The sequence below is a fragment of the Lolium rigidum genome, chromosome 1 (genome assembly GCF_022539505.1).
Source record: "Lolium rigidum isolate FL_2022 chromosome 1, APGP_CSIRO_Lrig_0.1, whole genome shotgun sequence".
Taxonomy (NCBI): domain Eukaryota; kingdom Viridiplantae; phylum Streptophyta; class Magnoliopsida; order Poales; family Poaceae; genus Lolium; species Lolium rigidum.
The window spans coordinates 84,823,629-84,836,922 of NC_061508.1; the positions used below are offsets into that span (position 1 = coordinate 84,823,629).

Consider the following 13,294-nt stretch of genomic DNA (forward strand, 5'->3'; position numbering starts at 1 on the left):
TTGGATGCTGGGGCCTGGCTCGAACCGGCGTCAGAGGCCGGAGCCTTGTTCTTTTTGCCCTGGGCCATGAGTTTATCCACAAACTCTTGGCCTGCCTCGGCCTGCAGCGGGGCGATGTGCTCGTGGACCTGTGGGTTGATGTTGGCTGAGGGAACATCTACAGAAGCAATAACAGAAGAATATGAGAGGTCAAAAAGAAGAGCTACCTCAAGCACGAACCGGATGGTTCCGGCGGAGATTTGCCGAGCCGTGAGGCTGGAGTCCGACCCATCTTCAGATCTTGCCAATGAATGACGGGGTCCGGGTCAAATTTGTCTAGAGCACGCTTCCGGCAAGGACCTCGCCGGTCAGAGTCAATGCCGGGGAGGCGGTCCTTGGCCTGAAAAACAAGAGAGAAAAAAGTGTTAGTCACAGTATAAAGGTTACAGGTAAACCGACCCGAGTTGCGTAATTTCTTACTTCTTGGGTCAGAGGGTTAGTGGAACTAAGGGGCCGGAGGCCCCATTCCCAGTCTTCCGGCATGGCAGTCTGGCAGATCTGCCTAGCCTTGAGGACAACGTCCTTCTTGCTGAGAGGAAGTCCGGTGATCTTGGTAGGATCACCGGGACCGTACATCTCGCTCATCTTATGAGCGCGGCGCTTAAGAGGAAGCACCCGGCGCGAGATAAAGGCGCGGATAATATCGTCGGAGCAGATGTTGGTGTCCTTCATCCGCTGCCTCATGAAGCGTATAATCCGGTTGGTCTCAGTATGAGAGTCCTTCGGATTGTAGCTCCAATTGGCCCTCGTGGGCGGCGCCGGATTAAAGGGCGGCAGATCAATGAGATCTGCGGTGCCGTTATTCTTCACGTAGAAGAAGGTCCCTTGTCATAACCGGCATGACTCGAGACCGGAAAACTTGAAAAAAGGGCTCCCTTGACGGGAGCCGATGATGCAAGACCCGCACTGTACGGGGGGTTTGGGTTTAGGGATTTCCTTGCCCTGAACGGAATTGATCCGAAGAGCAAAGAAACGGGCAAACGTCTCGCGGGTGGGACGAATGCCGATATAAGCCTCCATGAAGGTGGCATAGCACGAGAGGTAGAAAACGGCGTTGCCGGGAAGATGGTGAGGTTGGAGTTGGTAAAAATCAAGGAAACTCCGGAAGAAAGGAGAGGCGGGGAGGCCGAAGCCGCGCTCAAAGTGAGCGAGAAAAACAACGCGTTCACCGGGTTCAACCACCGGTTCAATCTCGTCGCCAGGGAGCCGGCAGGTTACTCCTTCCGGAATCCTCCTGGACCGGTAAAGCCAGTCAATTTCGTACTGGCTAACGTTGGAGCCCATCCAGGCCCGGCGTGTGATACCGGCAGGATCTACGCCGGAAGCTTGGCTAGAGCTACCGACTTCTTGGTCGCTACCGGAATCGATGTCCATCTGAACAAGATCGGCGGTTAATCCGTCGGAGGATTGGCTATGCCGGCTATCGGAGGAAGAAGTAGAAGAAGAGGCAGAGGAAGACTCCTCACTAGACATGAGTTTTGATGCGGAGAAACAAGAATCCCACGATCTACCCCCGCGCGAAGATCTACGAGAGAAAGAAAAAGCAGAAGAAAAGAAGAAGTAAATACACTACCAACTCAAGATCTAGAAAGCAAGCAAAAGAGGGGTAATCGCAGATTGAGCCTAACCTGAGGCGGCGGAGTCGCAGAGGAGGTGGCTCGCCGGTGGATTGGCGAGCCTGCGGTTGGCGAGGAGGTCCGTCGACGGCGAGGTGGAGAGGAGCTTGAGGAAATCCCAATGCCGCGACCGCGAGAGAAGCACCACAGAGGTTCTTCCCGCGGCGAAGTTCGGCGACGTTCGGCGGAGCAGTAGCGGAGATTCGCCGGGCGGCGGAGCTCGAGCGGCGAACGAAGCGGCGGAGGCGCAGAGAGCAAGGACACTGTGCGCGAAGAAGTGGAGAATGCGAGAAGAGGAAGAAGAAGGGGCGATTTTCCCTTATAAAGAAAGAGAGAGAAGTGGGCCGAAAACCACCGGGCCGCGACGGTTCGCTCCACGGGCCTCCACGCGGCGCGGCGATACACGCGTAAGAGCGAAAAACCACAGGGAGGCACACACGGATCCAGAGCGGTGGCTGGGATCCGCTGTGAGGCAGTTAATACGCGCGCGACAGTCGAAGGGAAGTGACCCCTGACACTGACGCGTCAGTCACAGTGCGCATGTCACTGACAGATGCGGGGCCCGAGAAATTCCCGACTTCCCCGAGGAGGTGTTTAATGACTAAGATGCCGGAGGATAAGATACCGGAAAATTCCTTGCAAAGAGAGAAAACGTGAGTCCGGGCAAAGGTGCCGGATCTAAGCTAAGCACCGGGTAAGTTAAACCGGTATCCAAAGACGTGAGAACCTGGCATGGTTTGTTTGATAGAATCCGCCAGACTATACCAGCTTCGGGGACTAATGTTGGGGGGATGACCCCCGGTATGCCAAAGGCGTGCCAAACCGGATGGTCTTAGCCATGAAGATACCGGTTTAATGTTCATACCGGAGCACAAAGATAAGAGTTTGGCTAAGTAAAGCTAAGCCGGTATCCCCAAGAGGGGTATACCGGGACCGGGTAAAGACGATACCGGGATACCGGAAGGAAGAGCATGTCGGCAGGACTGGTGAAAGATTCTCTCTAGAGCTAGAGGACAAAGATGAGCTAAGCAAAGTAGCTTTAAACGAAGGCCTGACGATAAAGAGGAGGATGACGATGAAAGAAGCCGGAAGACGTCAGCCTCCCTGTTTAAAGAAGACCCCGTCGTTATCTATGATTAAAGTAGCTTTATAAAGTAGCTTTGTAAAGTAGTTTGTCTGTTCAAAGATGCCATTAGGGTTTCTTCCCCTCTAAGCCACCCTCTCCCCTATATAAGGAGAGGGGGCAGCCTCCTTCACGGGCGCGAAAAATAGAGGTGAGCAGAGATAGAGATCCTGTAAGCATAAACTTGTAACATGTGGAGATCAATAAAGAAGATGATATAGAGTGAGTTCTTCCTTGTGTCTTTCTTCTTCAACCTCTGGCTTTGGCCAAGTTCTTGAGGAAACCATCCGGAAGTTCATCCCATCTAGTCACAAACCCTCCCCCCGAATCCTCTAGCATCCATTCGGCCCCAACTTAAGCCATCCTATGGCATCTGTCTGTTCACCACGACGACATTAATATGATTGATGGAAGCTCATCCCCAAAGAATCTCCATGTTAAACGTGTTTGACCTAAAGCAATTTGGGAATGGGTGAATCGACCGGAGATTTCTTCCCGAGTGCACACAAGTGGGGAAAAAGTGCGCCGGAAGGACTAGTGTTGTTTTGTGGGGCCAGTGTAGATATTATGGTATGTGGGTATATTCCATGTCAAGGCATCTAGAGTGATAATAAGTTTGTGACTTTGCTATACAATTTGGAAATCCCAGTCACAAGCAACTGGTTCACATCTTACGTACTGAACCTGGGATCATGTGTGTTTGTGTTGTGCTTGATCCTGTTTGCAGCGTCCAGTGTCCACTAGCCGAACAAAAAAGGAGGTGCAAACCCTTGGTGTCCTCCGTCCTGTGGACGGGACAATTTTGTACTAAACATCATCGCAACATTTAAAGCCTTAACTCAACACCCGCAGCCCTCGGAGCATCTCCTTGTTTTGTAAGTTCCATCCACTCACATTCCGCGTGACCTTCCTCATTGCAGTAGGGGCCTTTTCTTACTCTTGCCTTCCTCTTCAACTTAACATCAGGTTCCTTCTTAGCCTTTGGTTCACTCGCCTTTTTCTGTCTCTTCTTATTCCCCTCATCTCGTAGCTCAACCAAAGGCCTATGTCTTTTTTCTGGTTCTTTTGGACGACCTTTAGGCTTGTTCCTAGGTGGGTTTCACATCTTTCTAATTCTAGGTGCTCCATGTGTTGTTGCCTGATGTTGTGCTTCATTATTGGGTTGTTGTGCTTCATGTTATTCTGGCGGTACATTTCCATCTTGTTGTTATTCCTATTGCTGCAATCCATTTCGAGCGCTCCTCATGTCAGCTAAAACTTTACTTGCTTCATCAACCATGCTTGACACAACTCCATGTATCTTCAGTGAAGCAAGATTGTTCATCTTCCTGCACAAAGCGTTGTACTTCAAAGTGTTGGTTGTAGGGACACCAAACCTGATGATGTTTGCGCCAGGTCAGGTGGAGCTGTTGTTACCGCAGCAAACCATTGATGAAGGAAGTAACTTGATGGTATTTCCTGGACATTTAGATGTACCATTACCCGGATGATGTCGGGCATATCAAACCACACATCTCAAATGAGTTGTAACCACAACTATACAATGCATCCGCAACTACAACTTCAACCCGATATGTTTTGATATCTAGTCCGATGTTCGGAACAAGATCAAAACTCATGCCTTCTGTTTTGGCATGCATGCGATCAAACCTTGTTGATATGTCGAAATCATTTTCTGGAACCTGTCAAACACTTTTGGGGTGTAGAATTTTTGATCTTGTGCACCAATGTTCCAACTGCAGAAAATGGATATTTCAAACATTATCAGCTAATGTTAAAATATATATTATACATTTGCTGCAAGAAAAATAAACTCAACAAGGTTCCTTCCCCAAAGAGGTTTTCTATTGTCTCCATTGTGAAACCTTCATTATCCTCACGGCCTAGCTTCAAGTTTTGGCATAATTCATATTGATGCACAAAATTCCACACAGATTCACTCGGTCGAACTAATTTCTTGAAATACGAATTCAGCCCTTCAGGTCTTCCGGTTATAGATGTAAACGGCAAGAATCTATGTCTGAAATATACGGGTGCCCATGTTTTCGGCTCTTCCACATATTCTGTAGGTGCTTGTTCTCAGACATTGAGTGGACTTGCAGCATGTGATTCCAGCAATATTCAAATTGCTCCATTGAATATGTGACGTATATGCAGAAGTACAAAGCATCAGAAAATGGGTGTCCATCAACCAATTTTGGGTCGAGCTTCCTCCTCGCCCCAAGTTCACCACATGGTAGAAGCGACACCTATGTATCGAGTCAGGGAAAACTTTGGATATTGATGTATCAATTTGCTGGTCCTGATCTGTCATGATGTGATCAGGCGCCACTTGATTCATCGCCATCATCCACCTCGCAAACACCCACTTCAATGTTTCAAATGTTTCATCAGGGAGAAAAGCACATCCCAACACATTTTATGTGTGTTGTTATTTATCCCGACAATTGGTGTGAAAGGCATATTGTATCTATTGGTGCATAAGGTAGTGTCAAAATATACACAATCCTTGTACTTTGCATACAATGATTTGGTCCTTCCATCCACCCATAACAAAGCTCTTACAACATTATTCTCATCCAGTTGTGTTGCATAGAAGAAGCTAGGGCTTTCATTTTTTCTCTTTTCAAAGTACTCGATTTCCATACTAATCCTTGCAGCGAAACCTCTTCTCGTAACATTGTTCTTATGTTTGAAACATCTCTCTTCACATAACACATGGTCCTTAGGTCACCACCACAGACATTCCCTAGACAACCCATAATCTGAGTAGTAATAATGTTCTAATTAAGCAGGGTTTGTAGCAGTTGAAAGTCTTCATCTGGCAGATTTGCTTCACCATATGGTGTGTGATCTCCTCTGTCAAAACTGTAACGGTCCAAACACCATTTCATTGCCAACATGCATGTGTACTTTGCAATCATCACGCATTAGTCTGTTTCACTGCCTTGTATCACTAAGGTCCATCTGCAATCCTTTATCTTTTGCTAATTTCTCTGTGGTGAAGCTGCTCATGTAAATTGTACTATCCAGCACATTTGTATCATCATCTTAGTTGTTTCGGGTTCCTTGAGTGACAACATCAGATTTCCAGTATGGACAGACTCGAAGACCCTATTCCATATTGTATCCTTTCGTATATTGCGTGTTGTGCCGTATTTGGTGTTTCCAATTCGTATGCCAAAACCAGATTTATAGGCATAGTCATTGTAGACCTTATAGGATTTTTCAAGATCATCAAATACCATGCAAGGAACAATAGGAACTCATCAGCGGCTTCTTCGGCAGGATTCACACTTGTAGCATAAACGCATCATTGGAATTCCCCATCGCAATTATCTTCAATAAGCTGTTGGTTCAGGTCAAACCCCAATAGAATGTTGTCAGCAACAAAACGCTGCAAATAATAGCATTATGGTTTAGTTGCAGCATTGTTACATAGGTTGCACGGCAGTATATTAGAGCATCTCCAGTCGTGTCCCCCAAACCGTCCCCCAGAGCGATTTGGAGCGCGCAGGATAAAAACATGTTCTCAGCCGCGTCCCCCAAATCCGTTTTTTGTCCGGCGCGGCCCGATACGGTGTCCGGCGCCCCGAGCTCGTCCCCGCCCCACAGGAGACGCTTCGGGCACGTTAGACACAACGAATAGCGAGACGAAGAGTCGCGCGCCCGACGCGTCAGCCATTCGGAAGCCTATAACCCCGTCGCCTACCTTTGGTCAAGCGACGTTAATGGCGTCCCAGTTTTCCCAGGAGACGCAGGGACGAGTCTCGTCGTGCATGGCCACGTGGCCGTCTGTGCCGGCGTTATTGCGTGCAACCACCCGCTGCCGCCACTATACATTAAAAGGCCTTGCGATTCGTCTCAATCTCTCGCCGCTCCCAAATCTTCTCCTCGCCGCCCCCAGATCTTCTCCTCGCCGTTCCAAGCAATTTCATCGTCCTCCCGCAAGATCACCGCTGCGAACGGCTTCGGCCGCGGCAGCCTCACCGTGAGGAGGCGTGGGCGTTGTACCAAACGGGATATCCCGTCCCGCCGAACATGTGCCTGCCAAGCAACGGCGGCTGGAAGATGGCCGTGAACGGCATAGGCGTCCCGCCTCCGCCGACGCCGGGCACGAAGTGCTAGAAGGACGCCATCAGGGCCCGACAGGCTGAACTCGACGCCGAGGAGCGAGCCGATCCGACCTGGGCGGCCAAAAACAACGACGCCTGGTGGGGCACCTACTTTTCCAGGCCAAGTACGACATGGAGATGCGCAGCACCACCGGCCTCGTCGGCGGGCCGAACAGCTGGAACAGGGACGGGCGCGCCCTGTTCCGGGGCGTTCTGGGGCGCACCCTGCAGAGCGTCATCCACAGCATCCGCAATGGCGCTCCAAGGTTGGAGGCGTCGTCCTCACCGCCACCGTCTTCCGCAGCGCAATGGCAGCCGAGGAGGACGTACTCTTCCTCCTCCAACTCTTCCTCCTCAGGACCGGCCTGATCGACGCCGTCCTCGTCGTACCGCTCGGCGCCCTAAACCATCCCTAATCGCGTGGTGAAGGAGGAGCCGGCGACGCCCGTCAATCCGGGGCGCGGCGGCAGCGGCAGCCGGCGGCAGCAAGAGAGGCACGGCGGCGCCCTCCTCATCCCGAAGCCGGAGGTGAAGGAGGAGCCGGAGGAAGCGTCTAAGGCGGCGCTGCTGGCGGAGTACGAGCAGCAGCAGCGGCTCATCGACAGCAGCGACGACCCCGAGGATTGTCCAGGGCTGCGAGCGGTGTACTTCGCGTCGCTGAACAACAAGGACGCCTGGAGGGGCGACCTCGACATGGCGATCGCCATGTCCATCCACGATACCAGCAAGCCGCTCGTGGACCTCACCGATGACGGCAAGGCAGGACCAAGCGGTATGGTGAAGGACGAGCCCGTCGACGAGCCCGACGAGCGCGTCAAGCAGAAGATCGTCACCGACGGCATGTACAACTTTCACCAGTACTACGACGCCTCCGGCCGCCTCAAGTACTTCTAGATTAGGTTTAGTTTAAATTTAGTCGAATCTCGTTCGAATCTATGTAATATATGCCAAATTTGGATAAATTTAATCGAATCTCGCTCAAGTTTAAAATTTCCAAAATTTTGTTTGGGGGACGCGACTGGGGAGCACCGTTTCCCAAACGCGGCACGAACAAGACACGTCCCCCAAACGCTCAATCCGATTTAGGAGACGCGACTGGAGATGCTCTTAAAGTTGTTAACAAATTAATAGAACATCCTCGGCAACAACTACAGTCACATATTAGTGCTTGACGAAACTATGCGGAATAACATCTAATAGAGCATTAGTAAGGCATTGAAGCATTTGGTAGTTACAGAAAATTCTTTTCAGATCATTGAAACATTATTATTCTTCCAATTCGTAGCCTCCGGATGATCCTCAACGTTGTCCTTCAAATAAAGGGTGCATATACACCCAGGTGCAAAAACAGCTTGTCCAATATGTAGGTCTTTTTCGCTGCTGATTCCTTTCTATCATAAGGGCATCTCTAACGGGACGTAAATGAACGCAGAACGACCGTTTACAATCGTGCGGTCGAAAAATGCGCCTGCACCCAGACCCAGCGGCCAACGCACAGTGACTGGACTATCCGCGGAGACGCTCGCGACCCAAATATGCGCATCAAAGCGGAGGAGGGAGGGAGGCAACGCTGGGGCCGGGCCCTCAACCGCCCCGAGGGGCGGCAAGTAGTCTAAGGGCTTAAACGTTTTCATTTTAACCTTTGTTTCTTCTTTTTTTTCTTTTTTATATATAAATTATGTTTTTTAGTTGAATGAAAAAATTGTTGGAAAAATAATATGTCTGGCGGCTGAAAACACACTCAGACGCAAACGAACAACGGTTAAAAATATCCAATTTTTATATCCACCGATCGACGCAAACGGGTCAATTTTTGGGTCTGATTTGCGTGATGACCTAAGCCATCTGCCCGTCCTTTATTACTTGTCACGGTCCGCTAGTGCGCACGTACACTGTGGGATGAGATGAAGTCGAAAAAAATGATCAGAGGAATCTAGCCCGCCCATTCATACCTTAAAGTCGCATTGCAAGAAGAAGGGATAAGATTTGTGTGGATGGCTAGTGACAAGAAGAGCACCGACCACATTTAAAACTCCGTAGTGCCATCAAATTGACAAGACAAAGGAGCACATCCTGCCCTCTCGATAACGTTAAACTCAAGCATACATGACAAGCTAGTTGCAACTCTGTTCTAAGGCAATACTACTAGCTAGCATGGGTGGTGGTACTACTGCTCCTACAGGCGGCGCCGCCGCAGAAGAAGAAGGGGTTGCAAAGGCTGTCACCACCGCCACCCCGCACGCCGACATACCGAATATCATGTCGTCTCTCCCCACTGGGCCGGGGTTCCCGCCCTACCAGTTGAGCTACTACGGGGGTTTCTGGCTGTCGGGCATGTTCCTCAAGGGCATCGCCGCGTCGCACGTGCGCTTCAAGCCGAGACCCACCGACGTGCTCCTCACGAGCTTCCCCAAGTCCGGCACCACCTGGCTTAAGGCCCTCGCCTTCTCCGCGCTCAACCGCGCGGCCCACCCACCATCCTCCGCCGGCCACCACCCGCTGTACCGCAGCAGCCCCCACGACCTTGTCAGCTGCCTCGAGGTGAGCCCCGAGCTCATCGCCACCGACTACGCTGGGGAAGATGAGCTGTACGGGGAGCTCCCTTCTCCCCGGCTGCTCGCCTCCCACCTCCCCTACTCTCTGCTCCCCAACGGCATCACCGAGGATTTCAAGATCGTGTATGTGTGCCGGGACCCCAAGGACACGCTGGTCTCCTTCTGGCACTTCCACGAGAAGACCACCGCCGTGCTGCTCGGGGTGCCGGGCGTCGCCGGCGCGTCGCCCCAACCCATGCCAACTTTTGAGGAGGCGTTCGAGCTCTTCTGTGAGGGCCGGTGCATATCGGGGCCGCACTGGCGCCACGCGCTCGAGTTCTGGGAGGCGAGCCGCCGGCGTCCCGACCAGGTGCTGTTCCTCAGGTACGAGGACATGCTGCTCGACCCAGCAGGGAACCTCAGGACTCTAGCGGCGTTCATGGGGTGCCCGTTCTCGCCGGAGGAGGAGGCCGCCGGGGTGGTGCACGACGTCGTGGAGCTCTGCAGTCTGGGAAAGCTCAAGGGGCTGGAGGTGAACAGGAGCGGGAGCACGGTGCTTGGGCTCAAGAACGAGGTGTTCCTCAGGAACGGGACGGTGGGGGACTGGAGCAGCTGCATGACGCCGGCGATGGCGGAGCGGCTGGACGGGGTCGTCAAGGAGGCGCTCAAGGGCTCCACGCTAACCTTTGGCAGCTCCAATAATTAATTAAGGGTATCTCTAGTTGACTTCTCTTCCGCTCCTGAGAGGCGGCGGCGGAGGCGATCCCCATCTTCGGCCAGGACGTTGGGCCTGGTTTTCTCTCCCTCCGCTTGCCGCTCTGGCGGCGGCATGAGGGAGGGGGAACCACGTTCCTCCGTTCTGGTCTAGTAGTTAGGGTTAGCTTTTGTCTCCTATAGTGCGTCGTTGGGTGGTGGGAGCGGCGTCCGGGGAAATAAATCTGCCACAACTCCACTCCCACACCGGCGGCGACCTTCACGGCGGCGTCTCGGAGTTGTTGGCAACGTGTGCTTGTCGATCTTTCAGGTCGGCGGCTTGGTCTTCTCGCCGTTCTTCAGATCTGGCGAGGTGTGTTTCTCAACGTGTCACTGGCGTTTATCGTTGTCCACGACGGCGCTGGGGGCCGGGGCGAGGTGGTTCTTCTGGAGCGAGGATGTTGGTCCGGAGGTGGTGGTTATGTCGTTCTTCTCCGACTTCATCGATGGGAGGCGGCGTATCTTGGTCCAAGACAGCACGAGGATGTCCCCCGGTCGACGTGCCACAGCGACATGTGCCTCGTTGCTTGCAGCAGGCCTGTTCATCGACTCACAAAACCTCGTTGGCAATGGTGCTTTTTTGGATCCTGCAAAGGTGGAGGCTCGGCGTCTCTTCTTGCGTTCGTCTCGGCGGCGTTGGAATTGGACGGCGGCCGCTGGCTACGGTGGTTGCAGAAAACCCTAGAGATCGTTTTGTATTTCTCGATCTTTTAGGTTTTTATCTGCAAATTCAGGATAATCATTTTATCCCGGTTTGTCTTTTAGTTTCCACATGTGTTGCTTCATGTAACTTGGTGTTCAATTAATGAAATATGTGGTTGCTCTCAAAAAAAAAAAGTTCTCACCATTTATTTTTTCTGTTTAATTATCGGTTTCAAATTCGGCCCTTATCGGTCCATCACGAATAAGAAATACGCACGCTGTAGTCTGAATTCTGAAACCTACACGTCTGGGAGTTGTCTGCTTTCTCCCTGAGATGAGTGTTATCATTGTGCAAGTGACTTGACTATTTATTTGTCCTTCAATTTGTATTGATGATATGTTAGGACGACTGATAACGTCAGCTGCCTATGGCATTTTTTTACTCGACTGTTTGCCCTTTAATTTGTACAAGAAAAATTGCCCGTACGTTGCAACGGGTGAGGGAAAATAACATCGCAAAGACTTATAAGATAAGTTTTTATTGGTACGATGGTAGCGCCAAATTAGATGACCCGTGTAGTATATCACTATAGCATCTCAGGTTTTTTTTGTATCACCATTACATCATAGCATCATCACATTGCATCTTTTTGACATGGTATTGCTAGACCCGAAAATATAGTTGCAAACCTTATTTTGTTTTGTTACTTTATTCTAGGGATTATAAAGCCCCTTTTTATTTTCATATTTTAAATAAAAACAAAATAGAAATATTCTTTTGAATGTGTTGTATTTTTTTAAAATGTCATAAAGTAAGAAGTTGTCATTGGCACAACCGGTGCGCCAAATTAGACGACATGCGTAGCATATCACTATAGCATCTAGGGTTTTATTTGCATCACCATTGCATCAAGGCATGATCACATTGCATCTTTTTGACATGATATTGGTAGACCCATTCCTTCATAAATTCAGAAAGAGATAAGAATTGGTTTGGTGAATCGGAAACAATTTTATTTTATAGAAAAATTAAAGTAAAAATTGCAATTTCTTTTCTTATGGAACATACATATCAATATGCATGGGTAATCCCTCTTCTCCCACTTCCAGTTATTATGTCAATGGGGTTTGGCCTTTTTTTTATTCCGACAGCAACAAGAAATCTTCGTCGCATATGGGCTTTTCGTAGTGTTTTATTCTTAAGTATAGCTATGGTATTCTCCATTCAACTGTCTATTCAACCCTATTTTGTTTTGTTATTTTATTCTATAGATTGTAAAGCCCTTTTCATTTTCATATTTTCAATAAAACTGAAATAGTAATATTATTTTGAATGTGTTTTATTTTTATAAGCTCACAAAGTTTCAATTTTTCTAAATTGTTTGTTTGCCCCTTCCCGTGGACAACTTTTTAAAATCTTATTTTTTTAGGTTTTATGAACTTGTGAATATTTTCGAACCCGTGAACAATTTTTCAAAATCATATCTTTTTTAGGAATTTTATTAACTTGTAAACATTTTGGAACATGTGAACTTTTCTTAGAAACTTTATTTGGCAATTCTGCCAGTTCTTCATCTGAAGCTGGTGTACATTTGGGAGACCCGGTCAGCAAAAGAAAGAAAATACCGATGAAAGAAATAGAAATTGGAGAGTAATAGAGAGCTAGCTACTACGCGTATCCTCCTATTATCGCGAGCAAATTTTTCCTATTTCTGTAAGCGAAGCAGTCCGGGGAAGTCGAGAATAAACTGAACGCTATATGCTCCCGGCCCAAACAACATCTAAGCATTTGAAAAGTAAGGGTAATCCTAAAACGGATGAAAATTTTGGGGAGAAACCTTACTTCCTTTATTAGTAGGTATAGATTGATGATATGTTAGGAGGATTGGTTTTATGATATTATTATTTTAATTTTTCTAGTTGTAAGTTGTTGTATCTTTACATGTAAAGAAATCTCACTTATAACTCTGCTTACAAAAAAAAAATCTCAATTGCAACCTAGCTTGCAACCATAAAGATCTCACTTGAAAACACCCAGCTACAACGTCAACTATAACTAAAAAAATCTTAGTTGCAACTAAATTTACAACTCGAAAAAATCTCCATGCAATGATAAATTAAAATTGATCTCAGTTACAACCCCCATTTCAACTAAATAATTATTAAGATACAACCCAAGCGACTTGCAACCGGAAAAAACCCGGTTGCAATCCAACATGTAAATGAAAAAAAAAATCAACTATAACCCCACTTGCAACTAAAAAAATCTCAAATGCCTGAAAAATTAAAATACTATACAAACCGGATCTTAGTTGCAACTTGTTTGCAAATCTTGATTGCAAATCTACATGCAACTGAAAAAACTCGGTTGCAACCCCATTTACAACTAACTAACACAGTTGCAACCTTATTTGCAACTAAAAAATTCTGAGTTGCAACCTTATTTGCAACTACAAAATAACTCGGTTGCCA

The 13,294-nt window shown here is 48.6% G+C and overlaps 1 protein-coding gene across 1 annotated transcript; it reads left to right on the forward strand.

Annotated features, from left to right (window-relative positions):
* The first annotated feature begins 9,062 nt into the window (after positions 1-9,062).
* Positions 9,063-10,133, forward strand: LOC124648413 (cytosolic sulfotransferase 5-like). Its single transcript, XM_047188189.1, has one exon. It carries the CDS (start codon positions 9,153-9,155, stop codon positions 10,131-10,133), a length of 981 nt encoding a protein of 326 aa, XP_047044145.1. The 5' UTR covers positions 9,063-9,152.
* The last annotated feature ends 3,161 nt before the right edge of the window (positions 10,134-13,294 follow it).